We start from the raw sequence: 17401 nt of genomic DNA, 5'->3' as shown, positions 1-17401 counted from the left end.
GGGAAATCACTCTCACCTCACCTCTGGAATTCAGCTCTTTTGACCGTGTTTGAAACAAGGCTGTAATGATGCCAGGAGCTGCATAGCTGTGGCAAGACCCAAACTGGGCATCACTGAGCAGGTACTGCTTGAGAGCACTGTTGCTGAGTCTTTCCATCACTTTATAGATGATCAAGAATAGACTGATGGGTAAAAATCCTGGAATTCCCTTCCTAACAGCACTATGAGTGTGCCTAAATCCTATATTCTGCAGCAGTTCAAGAAAGTGACACACCATCATAGTCATAGAGATATACAGTACAGAAACAGTCCAACCTGTCTATGCTGACCAGATATCCTAAATAAATCTAGTCCCATTTGGCAGCATATTGCCCATATCCCTCTAAACACTTCATATCAATATACCCATCCAGATGCTTTTTGAATGTTGTAGCTGTACCAACTTCTATTCATTCCTCTGGCAACACATTCCATACAAGCACCACCCTCTGCATGAAAATGTTGCCCCTCAGGTCCCTTTTAAATATTTCCCCTCTCACCTTAAACCTATGCCCCCTAGTTTTGGACTCCCCCACCCCAGGGAAAAGACCTTCTCTATTTAACCTATTCATGCCTCTAATGATTTTGTAAACCTCTATAAGGTCAGCCCTCAGGCTCCAACGTGCCAGGGAAAATAGCCCCAGCCTATTCAGCCTCTCCCAATAGCTCAAACCTTCCAACCTTGACAACATCTTTGTAAATCTTTTCTGAATCCCTTCAAGTTTCACAACATCCTTCCTATAGCACATTATCTAAGACATTAAGCTAGGGCAGAAAGGAGGGCTAGCTGCTGAGCGGTTCAGTTTGTGTTCTCCCGCTACTCCTCGCCAGAAGTAGGAGAACGCATTGCAAGGACATCGGTCTTGGTCTGCAGCTCCATAAAGGAATATTGAATTGCCTTATGGTGCACCCCATACTCAGCTGTACTGTTACAATACTTTGATTTAAGTGACATGGATTTTGCAATGCAAATACAAATTTATGGGAAACTGTAAAAGCATGATAAAGGCGTGGATGTTAAGGGAAGCCTATCTGACTATTTCTGAGGGTGTGGTCACTGCCAGGAACGGAGGCCCTTCACAGAGTCAATTAACTGGGAGTTTACAGTAACTCTGGGAAAGTGCTCGGTCGGCCACGCTGTGGTTTACTCACAGAGGACTTCCTGTACCATTGGCGTGGAGAGGGAGAGAAAGGAGAAAGAGGATGATGGAGTGAGTGTGAAAGGGGATGAGATTAGAGGGGGGGGGATGAGATTAGAGGGGGGGGGTGGATTATGAGGAGGAGGAGAAGCCCAGGGTCCAGTCTCCCTGGGGCAGGAGGGTAATAAGAAGCCGAGGCCCGGTGTTAGGCCGCGGGGAGGTCACTCTCGGTGTGGGACAGGCCCCGACCCTCTCCCTGGAGTCGCCCCCCGCCACCTCTTTCCGGCTGGCCCGGCTAAAAGGGAGAGGCACAGGTAGTTTAAGTCAGCAGCTGAGTCTGCCATCGAGGGCCTGAGTCTGTCAGATTTAACCCCACAGTAAGTAGTGTTTACTGGAAGTTTTACATCAGGTTAATGTGAGAAAATTAACCTCACTGGTGTCAGTGATAACAAAGTGTGGAGCTGGATGAACACAGCAGGACAAGCAGCATCTCAGGAGCACAAAAGCTGACGTTTCGGGCCTAGACCTTGTGCTCCTGAGATGCTGCTTGGCCTGCTGTGTTCATCCAGCCCAACACCTTGTTATCTCGGATTCTCCAGCATCTGCAGTTCCCATTATCTCTAATACAGTCATTGGTGTCAGTGTTTATTCATGGAGGTCTTAGTTGTGGGAATCATTTAAACAAGGGTTTAAAATGTTTGTGGTATTCTTCACCCTTCATTGCAAATGCTGAATGTGATTTACACAGTTTTCAACCTTAAAATTAGCAATTCACTACAGTGCGAACTTGTGGCTGTCCCTGACCTTCAGTCTTTTTCTAACAGGTGACGAGTAACATTGCTGAAGCTGCTATGGCATTAAGTCTTCGAAGAGTGGTTCATTTTCTTTTGCCGGACTTACAGGCATACAACATTTTACAAATTGTCAAGCAGCGGTTGTTTTCCTGTAAAAGCCAGAACAAAACTCTGTATTCACAACATAGCAACACTTTGTCTGTCGGACCGACAAAGGGATGGCATCATCAGATTCCCTATAAAGGATACCACAACATTGTCAAAGATCAGCCTGGTACCACATTGGGAACAGTGTGTCTCCATGGCAATGCTGGGGAGTTCCTTAATTTGGACAGCAAGCAGCGCACATTCTCCAATGTACAGGAGTTTTTAGAACATTTGAACAACTGTAAAACTGCAAAGCACATCTTTAAATTTCTGAACTCTTCAGGTTCCATTACAGATACAATGGCTTCTGCTGCCTTGCTTAGAATATCGCAGATTGAAAGAGACGGGAGTAGTCTGAAGGATCCTGGGGCACTGCTGGAGAATGAGGCATTCAAGGCATTGTGCTTCCACTTTGAGCATGAGTCTTTGAGGCTCAGCAGTACAGGACTGGTAACTGCTCTATATGCTTACGTTCAACTGTATGTGGACCCAAAGAGCACACTCATGTCGCGGCTACTGTCAGAATGTCAGATGCGGCTTAACAATGGACAGATGTCCATTACAGACTTGTGTTTGTTGGGCAAGGCCTTGCTGGACTTGGAAGGCCCAGGGTGTAGAATGTTAAAGCAAGTAATGGATGAAATTCAAAGAATCAAAATTGTTGACTGGACATCTGAAGAGATAATAATGGTTTATAATTTGCTGGGGGCTACTGCGGGAGAAGGAGGAAATTATCAGCAGTTGTTGAACAAAATGAATACTCACACCCTTCATTTAGCTTCCAAGTTGAATCGTAAAGCCAAAAATGAGATACTCAATGCAATGGTTGTCCTTAAACAAACTCAAGCACTTCCTTTAGTGATTAATCTATGTAAACATTCAGTGAGACATGTTCCTGAATTCTCAGATCAGGAGTTCATAGTGGTACTGAATGCTCTCATGTACTTTGGACACAGTGACAGATTTTTCACTGATGCTCTGGAGCAAAATATTCCCAAAAAAACCTTTTCGTTAAAACCAGAGGCAGTCAGCAAAGTAATGCAATACTGCAGCCAACGGCGAATTCTGTCACTTCCTATATTTGATGCTGTCGCTGAGAGTTTTGTTTACAATTCAGATAACTTTACAACTAAAGAAATTGCCTTACAAATTATTCCATTTGGCAAGCTGAATTATCTGCCACCAAATGCAAGTCAGCTCTTCAGAAAGATTGAAAACTTATTAAGGGGACGATTTTCACAATTTCAGCCACGTGTTTTGTTGAACCTTCTTCATTCCTGTATATTAATAGAACGCTTTCCCATGAATTTTGTAGCCAAAATCTTCAGTCCATATTTTCTGCAGCAGCTGGAAGGTGAGGTTACCTCTAATTATTCTAGTTCTCATAAGGTGTACATCATTCTTCTAATGTGGAAGCAAAGTGCTTTTTTCAAAATTTATTTCATTGGAAATAATTTTAAAGTTACATTTTGAGTGGATTTTGGATTGTGCTATTTTGAACTTATTACATGTTGAATCACATTCAAGTTGGCTCCAGTACTCAGTATTCAGTTGTTACAGATGCTTAACTGGATTTTTCCTTTTGGTGTTTCTTTTAGATGCAAGAACAAAATGTGCTGTGTGCTTTGAGCTGATAGTGTACAGTAATTTCACACTGACCAAAAGTTCTTCTAATGAATATTACACCCCCCCCCCCCCCCCCCGCCATAATGTGTCTATTTCTGACTTCACTATCTTCAAATTCACTTAATCTATTCATTCTGTTGTTCCTGGTGTGGTTAAATTAGTCCTGCATCATTTAGAGCCATCGAGTTATACAGCCCAGAAACAGACCCTTTGGCTTAACTCATCTATGCCGACCAGCTATTCTAAACTGATCTAGTCTTGTTTGCCACCATTTGCCCCATATTCCTCTTAACCCTTCCTAATGTGTTTGCTAGCTGACTTTTACTGTAGCAGTCTACATCATGTACACTACTCCATTCCTGGAGAAAGAGGAGCAAGCAGTGGAGGTTAGCAGAACTTTCAATTTGAAATAACTACGCATTAATACAGTTGGTTACGTGTGTGCTAATGTTCGTCTTTTCAAGAAGGGAAATGGGGACACTGCAGGAAACTCTAGACTGGTGAACCTCACCTTGGTGGTTGGAAAACTGTTAGAGAAGTTTTAGGGATAGGATTTAGAAAAATAGGGCAGTCATTGAAATTTTTGAGGAAGTAATGAAGGTGATCAGTGAGGGTACAGCAGTGAATGTTGTCTACATGGTTTTTAGTAAGGCTGTCGACAAGGCCCCTTATAGTAGACTCATCCAGTAGATTAAGATGCATGGGATCCACGGTCATTTGGCTATGTGGATTCAGAATTGGCTTGCCCACAGAAGGCAAAGGGTAGTGGTGGAAGGTTGTTTTGCAGGCTGGAGGTCCGTGACTAGTGTGTTCCGCAGGGATCTGTACTGGGGGGTCGTCTGCTGTTTGTGATATATATAAATGACTTGAATGAAAATGTGGAAATGTGGGTTGGTAAGTTTGCAGATGATACAAAGATGGTGCAGTTGTGGATAGTGTAGAAGATTGTCAAAAGATACAGTGGGATGTAGATCAGTTGCAGATATGAGCAGAGAAATGACAGATGGAGTTTAATCTAGGTAAGTGTGAGGTGCTGCACTTTGTGAGATCAAATGTTAAGGCAAAGTATACAGTTAATGGCAGGACCCTGAACAACATTGATGTACAAAAGGATCTTGGGGTTCAGGTCCATAGCTGCCTGAAAGTGATCATGCAAGTAAATAGGGTGCTGAAGAAGGCTTATGGCATGCTTGCCTTTATTGGTCAGGGAACAGAGTACAAGTGTCAAGATGTCATGTTGAAGTTTTGTAAGACTTTGATAAGGCCACACTTAGAGTATTGTGTTCAGTTCAGGTCACCACATTACAGAAAGGATTTGGAGGCTTTGGAAAGGGTGCAGAAGAGATTTACCAGGATGCTGCCTGGATTATATGGTATGAACTATAAGGAGAGGCTAGAAAAACTTGGGTTGTTTTCTCCAGAGTGGCAGAGACTTAGAGGAGACTTGATAGAAGTCTGTAAAATTATTATGAGATACATAGATAGGGTTGATAGTCGGAGTCTTTCTCTCAGAGTTGAAATGTTGAAAACTAAGGGGCATGCATTTAAGGTGAGAGGGGGAAAGTTCAACGGAGATGTGAGGGGCAGGTTTAGTCAGAGGGTGGTAGAGGTTTGGAACGCACTGCAATAGGGGCAGTTAAGAGACTTATAGATAAGTACATGAATATGCAGGAAATGGAGGGATGTGGACCAAGGGCAGGCAGTAGGGGAAAAGTTTTTCTTGGTGTCATGTTCGGCATAATGTTGTGGACCGAAGGGCCCATTTCTGCTCTCTGCAGGTCTGTGTTGTACGTAGATTGAAAATAATTAATTGTGATTTTTGAGACAGGAAAATATGAATTTGTAGAGAACAATAGATTCTTATAAGTAATTATGTTGCCATAGCTAGCTGTTGGATTCAGAGTACCATAAACATCAAAACAATAGGCCATTTTTAACATAATCTTATTTCAATTTTTCTGTGCTTCTTTTCATCAGAAATAGCATTTATTAGATATGACACACTAACTAGTTGTGGTGTGTGTTGGAAATGAAACACTTCACAATGTGAACTGACCAATCTACAGCAGCAGCAGGGTCTGGGGATCAAGTTGGTTTAAAGCTGTTCAAAACATAGAAGGAAGAGATGGAGTTGAGTCCTACTTGAGTTAGAGCAAAACTACAAGTGAGATGTGTTGTTATATAGTGTTTCTCCAGTAAATTACAAGTTATATCTGGACCAATAGGAGATGTGACTGAAATTATTGGCCTCTGACAGCTCCAACTGTCTCTCATTGTGCTGGGTATCATTCCAAACTCTGGAAATTTTCTCCCCGATTCTCATTGGCTCTAGTTTTTCTAGGGCTCCTTGATACCATGCTGAGTCAAATGCTGCCTTGATGTGAAGGGCAGCGGCACTTGGTTTCCCTTAGTTCAGCACTTTTGTTTATTTTCAGATCAAGGCTGTAATGAATTCAGTAACTGAACGGGCCTGGCAGATTGCCAGCAGAGCACCAATGAGCAGGATATTGTTGAGTAGGTGCAGCTTTGATAGCACTGTTGATGACTCCTTCTATCGCTTGTTAACAGTTGAGATTAAACTGGTGGGGCAATAATTGGCCAGGTTGGATTTTTTGGCAGGGTATACCTTGGCAATTTCCACATTCCTGGATAGTTGCCAGGGTAGATCCTTGAGTTGGTTGGGTGGGTAGTGGTAGAATATGTTTTAAGCATGTCTGATTCAAACATTAGAAGAGATAGTGATCGCCCAATTGTTTAATAGACGAGGGTTTGCTCCATAGGCTTGCATATGAATGATAATTAAGAGAGCATCTGTGAAACAATAGTCCAGTGAGTAGTTAATGATTCAGCAAGAGAGGAAGAAATAAAGAGGAGTTCCAGTATTGTTCTGTTGCTCCCATGTATACATTGCATGTATAACCCAGAAACAGGCTGTGCCCTTGGTCCATATCCCTCCATTTCCTGCATATTCATGTACTTATCTAAAAGTCTCTTAACTGCCCCTACTGCAGTGTGTTCCATACTTCTACCACCCTCTGACTAAACCTGCCCCTCACATCTCCTTTGAATTCCCCCCCCCCCACCTTAAATGAATGCCCCCTAGTTTTCAACATTTCAACTCCAAGAGAAAGACTCTGACTATCAACCCTATCTATGCATCTCATAATAATTTTATAAAAAGTCTATGCTGCTGTTTATGCACTGTGAACGTTGCCTCCCATCCCTTTTAATTTATCTCCCATCGATATATCTTATTCATGTTTCCCTCCTTTCAGTTTTGCCTTTAAGGCAGTTGTGCTATTTTTCTCAACAGATTCTGAAGATTCTCTGGGTAAAGAATCGTCGCCTGAATTCCCTTTTGATTTTAGTGACTATCTTCTTAGAACCAGTCTCACAGCTAATTGGAACGTTCTGCCTACATCTCCCGTATCAAACCTTTTATGACCTCAATTGGTCACTTTCAGCTCTCAAATCTATGGAAAGGAGACCCAGTCTCTTCAAACTGTTCAATCTTTCCTGATTGGGGATCACAACCATTCATGAATTTATTACAGCAGTTTTCTTTGATAATTTTACTGTGTTTTCTTTTGCCCCTAAGCAACAATTTGTCTGTGATCAGTGATTCAGCATTGTTTGAACATTCAAGAACAGAACAGTCTGATTGATCAGCATTGCATCCACGATCTTAAACATTCACTCCCTCAATCACCACACACAAAGTCACTAAACCATATTAATTCTGTGATTATTGTGGCAGGTAACATAGGTACTTGTCTCGACAGTAAACTGTCAATAATTCCTTTAAAGCTGCCTTTTAGTCTCTTGCTGCCCCTTTCAGCATCACCCTGCTATCACTGCCTGTTCTTGAATGCGTCTGTTTGTCCACCCAACAGCTTCTTACTCCTTCTGTCTCTCGCAATGAATCTACATGTGGCCTTCGCATTTTTCTCTACCTCTTCCTAATATCTAATCCAATAGTAATCTATTACATCTGTGAATATGTGAAAGGTTTTAGCATGGAATTAATAAACAACTACCAGCCTTTTTCTGTAATTACAAGATTGGGATGAATAGCTTTCCAAATCCAAACATCACTTTGTTTTCTCTTCTACTTGGGCCTCATTCATACTAGAAAATTGTCTTATGACCATAAGCAAGCCTCCAGAATATCACCCAACTCTTCATTCATGTTTGAACCAAAATTTAGATAAAAGCTGAATCATTAGGCATGTTGTTTCTAGCTAAAATTCTTCCATAGGCAATACATAGTAACACATGTCCAGAAGAAAACAGCAAGCACAAAGATCTTGAGCCTCTAGTTGTCTGTCAGTTCAACACACCACCGTGTTCCCTGGCCAGCATCTGTCTTGGGCTTCCTGCAGTGCGTCAGCACAAACTGGAAGAACAACACCTCATTTTCTGTTTTGGGAACTCTACAGCCTTCTGGACTCGATATTGAGTTCAACAATTTTAGGCTCGAGGTGTCTTCTCCCATGCCCTCACCCTAACCCCCACACACTAGGCCTTGTTATCATGTGGCCTGTTATTTGCACACCGCCCATCATTAGCCACTGATTGTCCACTAATGGCCATTCATCCTCTCAGGCTGATCATTATCCACTGCTTTGTCTGTCCAACTGTTCTTCTTTTTCTTTGGGCTGTATCTCCATCTGTCATTAACTCCAATCACTACCCCTCCAAATCTTCTGCATAAGAACCAACTTTTTCTGTAAGTTATGAGGAAGGGCCATTGATCCCAAAATGTTAACTCTGATTTCTGTCAGACCTGCTGAGCCTTTACAGTAATTTCTGTTTTTGTTTCTGATTTCCAGCACCTGCGGTTCTTTCACTTTTTAAGCACAAAGTTGTCCCTCCCTCTCAGGCTAATTCTGTCTTAAATTAGTATATGGTTGTATGGTTCTTTGGGTATTAGAAAGTGGTGCTAATGGTGATACCTAACCCAAATTAGCATTATTCATTTTAATTTTAAAATTTTGTCTCTATATTCTAAAAGCAGAAGGAAAAGGTTTTGACAAGTTTGTGCTTGCCCAGCTGACTCAGCTGTTCATGACTATGAAACTGGAGTGCCGAACATATGAGGTATGAAGGTGTTTTAACTATTCACTTTGTCTCATTACAAATTGACTGTGCCTCCTATATATTGTACATGGTTGAGGTTTTTGAAATTATAGAGTAGAGGCGAGAAACTGTTCCCGCTTGCAAAACGATCAGGAACTAGAGGGTATGGAATTAAAGTTATTTGGAAAAGGTGCACATGTGATGCAATAAAAACTTTCTCATAGAGTGATCGATTGATTTGCTCTGGAATGCACATCCGGGAAGTGTGGAGGCATGTTCAATTGAGGAATTCAGGAAATTATTGAATATTTCTATCCAACTAATCAATGTGCATGGGTATGGTGAACAAGCCGGAGATTAGCAGTAGGTAATGATGCTCATTGATGGCAGCTACAGACATGATGGGCTGAATGGCTTTTTCTGCACCATAACATTTCTGTGATTCTGTGATTTGGTGAATCGAGATCAAGTTTAGGCTTTGAACGAATCAGAGAGAGAAGATTAATTGCAGCAGGGCACATGGACGCTGTTAAGTTTCCAATTTAAAGTTATACTATAAACTTCAAAATTTTGGGTCATTCAGATCATCTCTGGGAGAGGGATGGCTTTCTGCTTAGCTACAGAGTGGTGTTGCATTAGAATTTTCTGAATAAGGACACCTGACTTGAGTCTGATTTCCTGACTGTTCAACCAAAAAATACCACATGCTGCAAGTTGTTAGTTGTCTGAGTTGATAGGTTTAGTGAGGTCAAAGAGATATTTGAGATTTTGGCGAACAATGGATACAGCAGATTACCTCCTAAACTAATTAAATTTGAGGATAGAGAATGTATCGGGGACAGTGGAAAAAGAACTAGAATGAATGAGTGTCAAATTAAATGCAGAGAGAAATAAAAAGAGGGAAGAAAAGATTGGATTGAGAAGGAGATGAGAAATGAATTTTTCAGTAAAGAAAAAGTAAGAAAGCAAACTATTTAAAATTTATAAGCTGTAAAAGTAATTTATCATCTGTAGGAATGAGACAGCGCAGTTTGAGTAATAGCAGCAGAAATAGGCCATTTGGCCCATTGAGTCTGCTCTGCCATTTAGTCATGGCCGATATGCTCCTCACCCCATTTTCCTGCCTTCTCCTCATAACCTTTCAACCCAATTCCAATTAAAAATCTGTCTAAATCCTCAAATTCACTTACTGACCCTGTATCAACTGCATTTTGGGGTTGTGAATTCCACAGATTCACAACCTTTTGGTAGAAGTAGTTTTTCCATAACTCCGTTTTAGATTTGCTACCCGTCATACTAAGACTATGACCGCTCATCCTAGAATGCCCCACATGAGGAAGCATTCACTCCACATCTATTTTATCCGTACCTTTTATCATCTTGAATATCTCAATTTGATCTCCCCTCATTCTTCTAAATTTCAGACAGTATAGACCTAAACCGTTCAATCTCTCTTGATCCGACAAACCCCTCCATCTCTGGGATCAATCTAGTGAACCTCCTCTGAATTGCTTCCAATGCCACTACATCTTTCGTCAAATAGGGGGACCAAAACTGTGCACAATACTCAAAGTGTGGTCTCACCACTGCTTTGTGTAGTTGCAACAATACTTCCTTACCTCTATGTTTTGTTCCTTTTGGTATAAAAGCAAACATTCCATTTGCTTTCTTTATTATCTGCTGTACCTGCATGCTAGTTTTCTATGACTCAAAGACACCAAGATCTCTCTGCACAGGAGTGCCCCAAAGTCTCTCCCCATTTAGATAGTAGGTTGCCTTCCCATTTATCTGACTAAAATGCATGACCTCACGCTTATCCACATTAAGATCTATCTGCCACATTTTGGCCCACGACTACTCATTAGCAAGGTTCTTATTTCCTCGTTGCTATTTACCGTTCCGCCTATTTTTGTACCGTCCACAAATTTGACTATAAAGTTTTCTATCCCTGTATCCAAGTCATTAATGTAGATTGTAAATAGCTGGGGCCCAAGGACCAAACCCTGTGGCACTCCACTTGTTACTACCTACCCAAGCTAAAATTTACCTTCAATCCTACATGATCCAACCTTGTGGATTAACCCTTTGTGTGGCACCATATCAAACACCTTCCGGAAGTCCAGATATATTACATCTACAGGATCCCCATTATCCACTTTGCTTGTTACATCTTCGAAGAACAAGAGCAAATTAGTCAAACATGATTTGCCATTCCTAAAACCATGCTGACTCTAATAGATAGCATTTCGACTTTCCGAATGTCTTAATATTGCTTCCTTGATAATTGATTCTAACGCTTTGCCAACAACAGATGTTTAACTAACTGGTCTGTACTTTTCCACATATTGCCTCCCTCCATTTTTGAATAAGGGCATTACATTAGCATTTTTCCAATCCACTGGAACTTGTCCCATGTCCAAGGAATTTTGGGATATTGTAACCATTCCACTATTTCTGCCACAACCCTAAAACTGAATTTTGAATTCTATGGTCACTACTCCCTAGAAGATCCTTAATATGATGTCACCAATTAATCTTTCCTTATTATACAATACCAAATCCAGACTAGCCTGCTCCCTGTTTGGTTCCACAGCGTGCTGCTCCAAGAAACACAAACTCTAATACATTCAATGAACTCTGCCTCCAGGCTCCCCTTGCCAATTTGATACTTCCAATCTATATACATGTTAAAATCATCCATTGATTATCGCCGTACCTTTGTTGCAAGTCTCTAATATTTCCTATTTTGCACAGTGCCCCCCTGCAGAACAACTGTTTGGGGATTTTTAGATCGCTGCTCTCAAGTACTATTTCTTATTTCTACCCTGACTGATTCCATGTCTTGATCTCCTGTGCTTACGTCATTTCTCATTACAGCACTGATCCTTTCCTTCATCAGCAAAGCTACATCACCTCCTTTTCCTTTCAGTCTATCCCTCTGAAATGCTGAGTACCCTTGGATATTGGATTCCCAGACCTGGTCTCCTTGTAACCATGTCTCCGTAATTGCTACCAAATCCATACTCTTTTGTTTCTATTTGTGCCATTAACTCATTAATTTTGTTTGAATGCTTCATGCATTTAGATAGAAAGCTTTTAAATTTGTTCTACTGATAAATTTCCCTATTCTCTTAAATCCTTGGTGCATAACGGCAATCACCTGTTCTGCCTCTCACCTTTTATGCTCTGGTAACCATCTGCCACATCACTAACCTGCACTCTTACCTCCTCCTTTAATTTGGGTTTTCTAATTCCTCTGAGAACTGAACCCTCCTCCTCCCTATTTGGTTTAAAGCCCTGTCTACACCCCTATTTATGCGATTGCTAGGACTCTGGTTCCAGCACGATTCACATGAAGACCATCGGAACAGGTCCCTTCTTCCCTGCCACTGGTGCCAATGTCTCGTGAATTCAAACCCATTTCTCCCACACCAATCTTTAAGCCACATGTCCGCCTGCTTAATCTTATTGATCCTGTGATAATTAGCTCCTGGCTCAAGTCGTAATTCAGAGATTAACAACTTTTTGGTTCTGATTTTGAATTTAGCTCTTAGATGTTCATACTCACGCCCATACTTAGGAGAACCTCTGTCCTAGTTTTATCTATATCATTGGTACCTACGTGGACCACAACAATTGGATCTTTATCCTCCCACTCCCAAGTTCCCCTGTAGCCCAGATGAGATATCCTGAACGTGAGCACCAGCTAGGCAACCCAACCACCGGGACTGCCGATCTGTTCACAGAGGAGAGTGTCTATGGCCCTAACTATACTGTTGCCAATTATAACTGCATTTCTCTTCGCCCACTTGAAGGGGTCCCTGCACCATGATGCTGCGGACATATGGCACGTCCTCCCTAATTCCCATTCCTATCCATGCAGGGAGCAAGACTCTCAAACTTTTTGGAGGACAAGGGTTGAGGCTCCTGCAGCTCTACCTCCTGGATCCCTTTACCTGGCTCACTCAGAGCCACACCCTCCTGTCCCTGACCATTGGCCGAATTCAAGTTAGTTAGTCTAAGGGGTGTGACTGTCTCGTGAAACAAGGTCCAGGTAACTCTGAAGTGTCACAACATCCAAAGCTCTGACTCCAGCTCATCAGTTTTGAATCGGGGTTCCTTAAGCAACTACATTTACTACAAATGTGGTCACTGGGAACCACATTGGGGTCCACCAGCTCCCACATTATGCAGGAATAACACATCACTTAACCCTCTATTCTTATTTTATTTAACTAGTTTTGAATTTGCTTTATTTAAATTTTTTAAGCGTTGTTCCTTTATCTTATGTTACAATCCCAGTTATGAGAATGCTGAATAAGCTAGATCTTTGTTAGGATCTAGCTTGAAAGACCAGAATGTTTTAAAGAATAGAGAAACCAAGGGTAAGAAAATAAGTGACAGGATTTCAGGGTTGAATTCAATTGACAAATAAAACCTTTATTATATAACTTAACCAAAACCAATACAAGCAATCATGATTAAATAGGTATAATGAACTGGTAAGTTAATGGTTCTAAACAATATATCTGTATACACAACTTAGCCTTTAACATTCAGGATTAACATAAGGTAAGTTTGTGTTAGCAGACAAACTGTGGTCAAATATCCCACAGACAAGACTTTGAATAGCCAATGCAGTTAAGACAAATCCAACTCATATCTTAGTGACAATCTGGATCACCAAATCCCATTAAAACTCTATTTCCTTTGCAAGGAATTCCAATTCTTGACTTTCAAAGGTCTACCCTTATAATGTCCTCAAAGTTCCCTTGGCCTTGACTGTCTAAACGACTATTTAATCTCGTCAATCTCGTCCCAATAGCGCTCCTAAGCATTTAATTGATAGTTCAATATCAGCTTTCATAAAACAGTTACCCCAAGCTAGCTGTAAAATCTTTCTTAGTTTCATCAAACAAATACTGCTTGCGAGGAACACAATTCCAAGTCAGGATTGTATGGGTTTGGAGGAATACTTGCAAGTAGTTGAGTAGTAACCTTGTAGAATGTAGAGGTTATGGGTTTGGAAGATGCTGCTGAAGGAGGTGTGTTAAGTTCATGTAGTAGATGATGAAGGAAGTTAATGTTGAAGGTGGTGGATAAGGTGCCAATCACACAGGCTGCTTTGTCCTGGCTGGTGTCAAGTTTCTTGTGTTGTTGGAAATGCACCCATCCAGGCAAGTGTATTCTATCACACTTCTGACTTATGCCTTCTAGATTGTAGACAAGTATTGAGGAGCTAGGAGGTCAAGTAATCTGTGAAAGTAGGGGTTTAAGAATGGTAACGCAATTAAACATCAGGGGCAGTAGTTAGATTCTGTCACTGGAGATGGTCATTACCTGGCACTTGTGAGGCATGAATGTTACTTGCCACTTGTTAGGTCAAGCCTGTATGTAATTGTTTGCTTTGCTTTAACACACTCCCTATAGGGTCAGGTTTCACATTCCCATCAATTTCTGGTTAACAAGGTTTCTTTTGAATTTCCCCATCTAATTTCTTGTTAAATCTATTTAGTATTGATGGCCTCTAGTTTTAGTTCTTGCCCAAAAGTCAAAACACTGTCTATGCCAACTGTAGGAAAACCTAATTTCAAAAAGTCTAGTAAGTTGCCCTCTCCTCTTCAGGAAAGAAAAGATCAATCCGTTTACCCTTTCCACATGGAAATCATCTCACATTTAAAACGTTACCTTTCAAATATTTTCTGCACCTTCTCTAATGCCTCTACGTCCTTTTTATTTATAATATGGTGATCAAAACTGCACAAATACTCCTGTGTCCCATCTGCTTTTTGAGGCGGATGTAAAAGATTCAGGCACTGTTTCAAAGAGGAGCAAGGAAATTGTCCCCTGTGTTCTAACCCTGAAACAACAGCAAACTCAGGTCATTATCACTTGTTAATATTTGTGGGAGCTTGCTGTGTGCAAATTATTTGTGGTAGTTCCTGTGTTAGAACAATGACGGTGGGCAAGGACTTCCGAGGAGTGGTAATTTTGTACGTATTGCTACTCCACTCCACTCCACTTCTATTTTCACAAAATGAAAAAGTTTGGGATTTCGGACAGGATATGCAGATGAGGTCTCCTTCAGAAATGCAGTGCCAAACTTCTGTTCTCACAAGTCCCTTGTCGCATAAAACTGTCGGAAATAGGCAAACTACGCCCCTTTTTTCACAGAAGTCTGTTGGCTAGTTCTGTAACTTAAAGGTCCAGCTACCCACACTTTGATGGCTGCTGTCAAAGAGTGAGGATATAAGTTAAGTGTGAGGTTAGGTTGCCAGGGAGGTAGGGGTTAGTAATGGAATGTTTGTCGGTAGGGTTGAGTGGGAACTGTAATTGGACCTGAAGCAGGTGTCCAGAGCAGTTAGTGGGTGTCAGGTCATAGTCTGGAGTTGAGAGGATCTGGGGGATATAGATTTGAGGGTGTTTGAAGTAAGTTGGGGCTTTATTACTCAGAATTAAACAAGAAATTTAATAATCCTAACTTTTCCTGTCTATTTACTTCTCTTCTACAAAACTCTCTTAATTCTCTGATTAAGGTTGATATCTTCCAAGAGTCTAAGCGTAGGGGAATTGTCCAATGGAATCTGAAATTTCCCAGGCAAGTTTTTAACAGCCTGATATAATGGGGATTCTGCAGGGTCCCTATGCCCATCTCCTATCAATGTTTCAGAAACAGTTATCTGATCATCAGAAAATTCACATCAAGTACCACGTTGGTTGTGAAGCAATTTGGGATGTAGGTGATTTATAATTCATGCCTTTCTTTCCAAATTTATAACTTAAAGCAGTTGTGTGCTGGAAAGTAGATAGTCCTCAGTTTATGGAACCTAATACTTTATGTGGACTTCACAAGCTTCAAAATCTCCCCTCCCGCTACCACATTCCAACACCAGCCCAGCTCATCCCTGCCTCCCTAACCTGTCCTTCCTCCCACCTATCCCCTCCTCCCACCTCAAGCCCCACCCCCATCTCCTACCTACTAACTTCATCCCGCCCCCTTGACCTGTCCATCCTCCTTGGACTGACCTATCTCTTCCCTACCTCCCCACCTATGGCTCCATCCCTGCCTCTTTAACCTGTCTGTCTCCTCTCCACCTATCTTCTCCTCTATCCATGTTCTATCTGCCTCTCCCTCTCTCCCTATTTATCCCAGTTGCCTCTCCCCATCCCCCTCTCTGATGAAGGGTCTAGGCCTGAAACGTCAGCTTTTGTGCTCCTGAGATGCTGCTTGGCCTGTAGTGTTCATCCAGCTCTACACCTTGTTATCTTAGATTCTCCAGCGTCTGCAGTTCCTGCTATCTCTAAAAAATATACCAAATTTGTTTTCCAACAGGGTCCCAGCCTTCCTTTAAAGTATCGAGTCAAGTCTTTCATTACACCGGGACGCTCAGTGGAAAGCCTGGTAGATGAACAACTCTACAACAAAGTTAAGAATGCCCTGACTGATCTTCTTGGAGCAAGGAATTACTTTGCTTCCCGTGTGCTGACACCATATGGCTATACACTAGGTACAATTACTTGCTTGTTTTTAATGTGAACAGGAAAGACACAATTGACTATTAGTGGTGCGTTTGTGCAGATAAGTTTTCTATGTATCAAGCAATTATAAGGGAGACAGAAAATATTTAAGAAATGTCTGCTACCCTTTCTTCCTTGTCTAAATGGCATTTAAATGAATAATAATTAACAATTTTTAGTTTTGAATCTAAAGTAGTGAAGAGGAATTTCTTTTCGGTGCGTACCAGAAAATAGGAATCCCAAAGGTCAGCTTTCTGGTTTTTTTTCTCCTGAATTTTTTTTGTAGTGAACTAAATTTTCTTTCATTATTAAGATATAACCTTGTGCAGTATTGACTTTTCAATTAATAATGACATTTTCTCCCTATCTTGCATTATTCTGCATCCATACTTACACAGTTAAGAGTCTTATAAGAATTTGATGATTAGCCCTTCCCTAAAAAAAAACTTGTTTTGGACAGCTTTTAGCCTCCGCTGCTTTGCTAATTATGTGGGAGCTTGGCAACAAGTACCCAAATGCTATGCAGCTCTAAGCTATTGCACTACAGTGCCTTTTGATATTATATTGATCAAATCTATAAAACAAAATTAAGCTTAAATATTTTTCCCTGAATAAAACCTGAAACCATTGCACTTTTTCAGATGCTGAGATTATATTGGATGAAGAAGGATATGTGCTCCCTGCCTCTCAGCGTGAAGCAGTATTCAGAAGGTGTGAACATTGAATTGATGAAGCTGTTTATATGAATTAGTGTTCTAGCAATTGTAATTGTCTGTGTGTCATTTTCTGAATCCAAGGTACAATATTCCAGCTGACCTCATTCTGTGGAAGATTGGCAGAGTCACATTATTTGGCTATTTATGCCATTGTTTCTCTATTGAATTTATGACTGATAATCAGAGGCCTCACAGGCATTTTTTGCCGTGGCGCTGAGGTGCACAAGAATTGCACTTCTGGCTTTTGGAGAACTCCGGTGTAAAGAGTAGCCTTTGCTTACCAAATGCACTGATCCGCACAGCAATAGTTGGATTATATCTCCGAGTATCTAGGAGATGGGTT

The 17401-nt window shown here is 41.2% G+C and overlaps 1 protein-coding gene across 3 annotated transcripts in view; it reads left to right on the top strand.

Annotated features, from left to right (window-relative positions):
* tbrg4 (transforming growth factor beta regulator 4) overlaps positions 1-17401 on the top strand; it is a 28672-nt gene that overhangs the window by 5910 nt on the left and 5361 nt on the right. The window contains exons 1-5 of one of the 3 annotated variants that reach the window (XM_048523410.2): positions 1114-1250; positions 2003-3473; positions 8760-8845; positions 16158-16332; positions 16984-17053. In XM_048523410.2, coding sequence (XP_048379367.1) covers positions 2030-3473; positions 8760-8845; positions 16158-16332; positions 16984-17053 — 1775 coding nt within the window. In that variant the 5' untranslated portion in view covers positions 1114-1250; positions 2003-2029. Of the gene's footprint in view, positions 1-1113; positions 1251-1328; positions 1556-2002; positions 3474-8759; positions 8846-16157; positions 16333-16983; positions 17054-17401 lie in introns of those variants that run through there. The other 2 variants (XM_059655278.1, XM_059655275.1) reach the window with 2 other exon arrangements.

Source organism: Stegostoma tigrinum, chromosome 2, assembly GCF_030684315.1.
Source record: "Stegostoma tigrinum isolate sSteTig4 chromosome 2, sSteTig4.hap1, whole genome shotgun sequence".
Classification (NCBI taxonomy): domain Eukaryota; kingdom Metazoa; phylum Chordata; class Chondrichthyes; order Orectolobiformes; family Stegostomatidae; genus Stegostoma; species Stegostoma tigrinum.
Note: the sequence above shows the minus strand (reverse complement) of the source record. Positions and strands in the feature narration are given on the sequence as shown.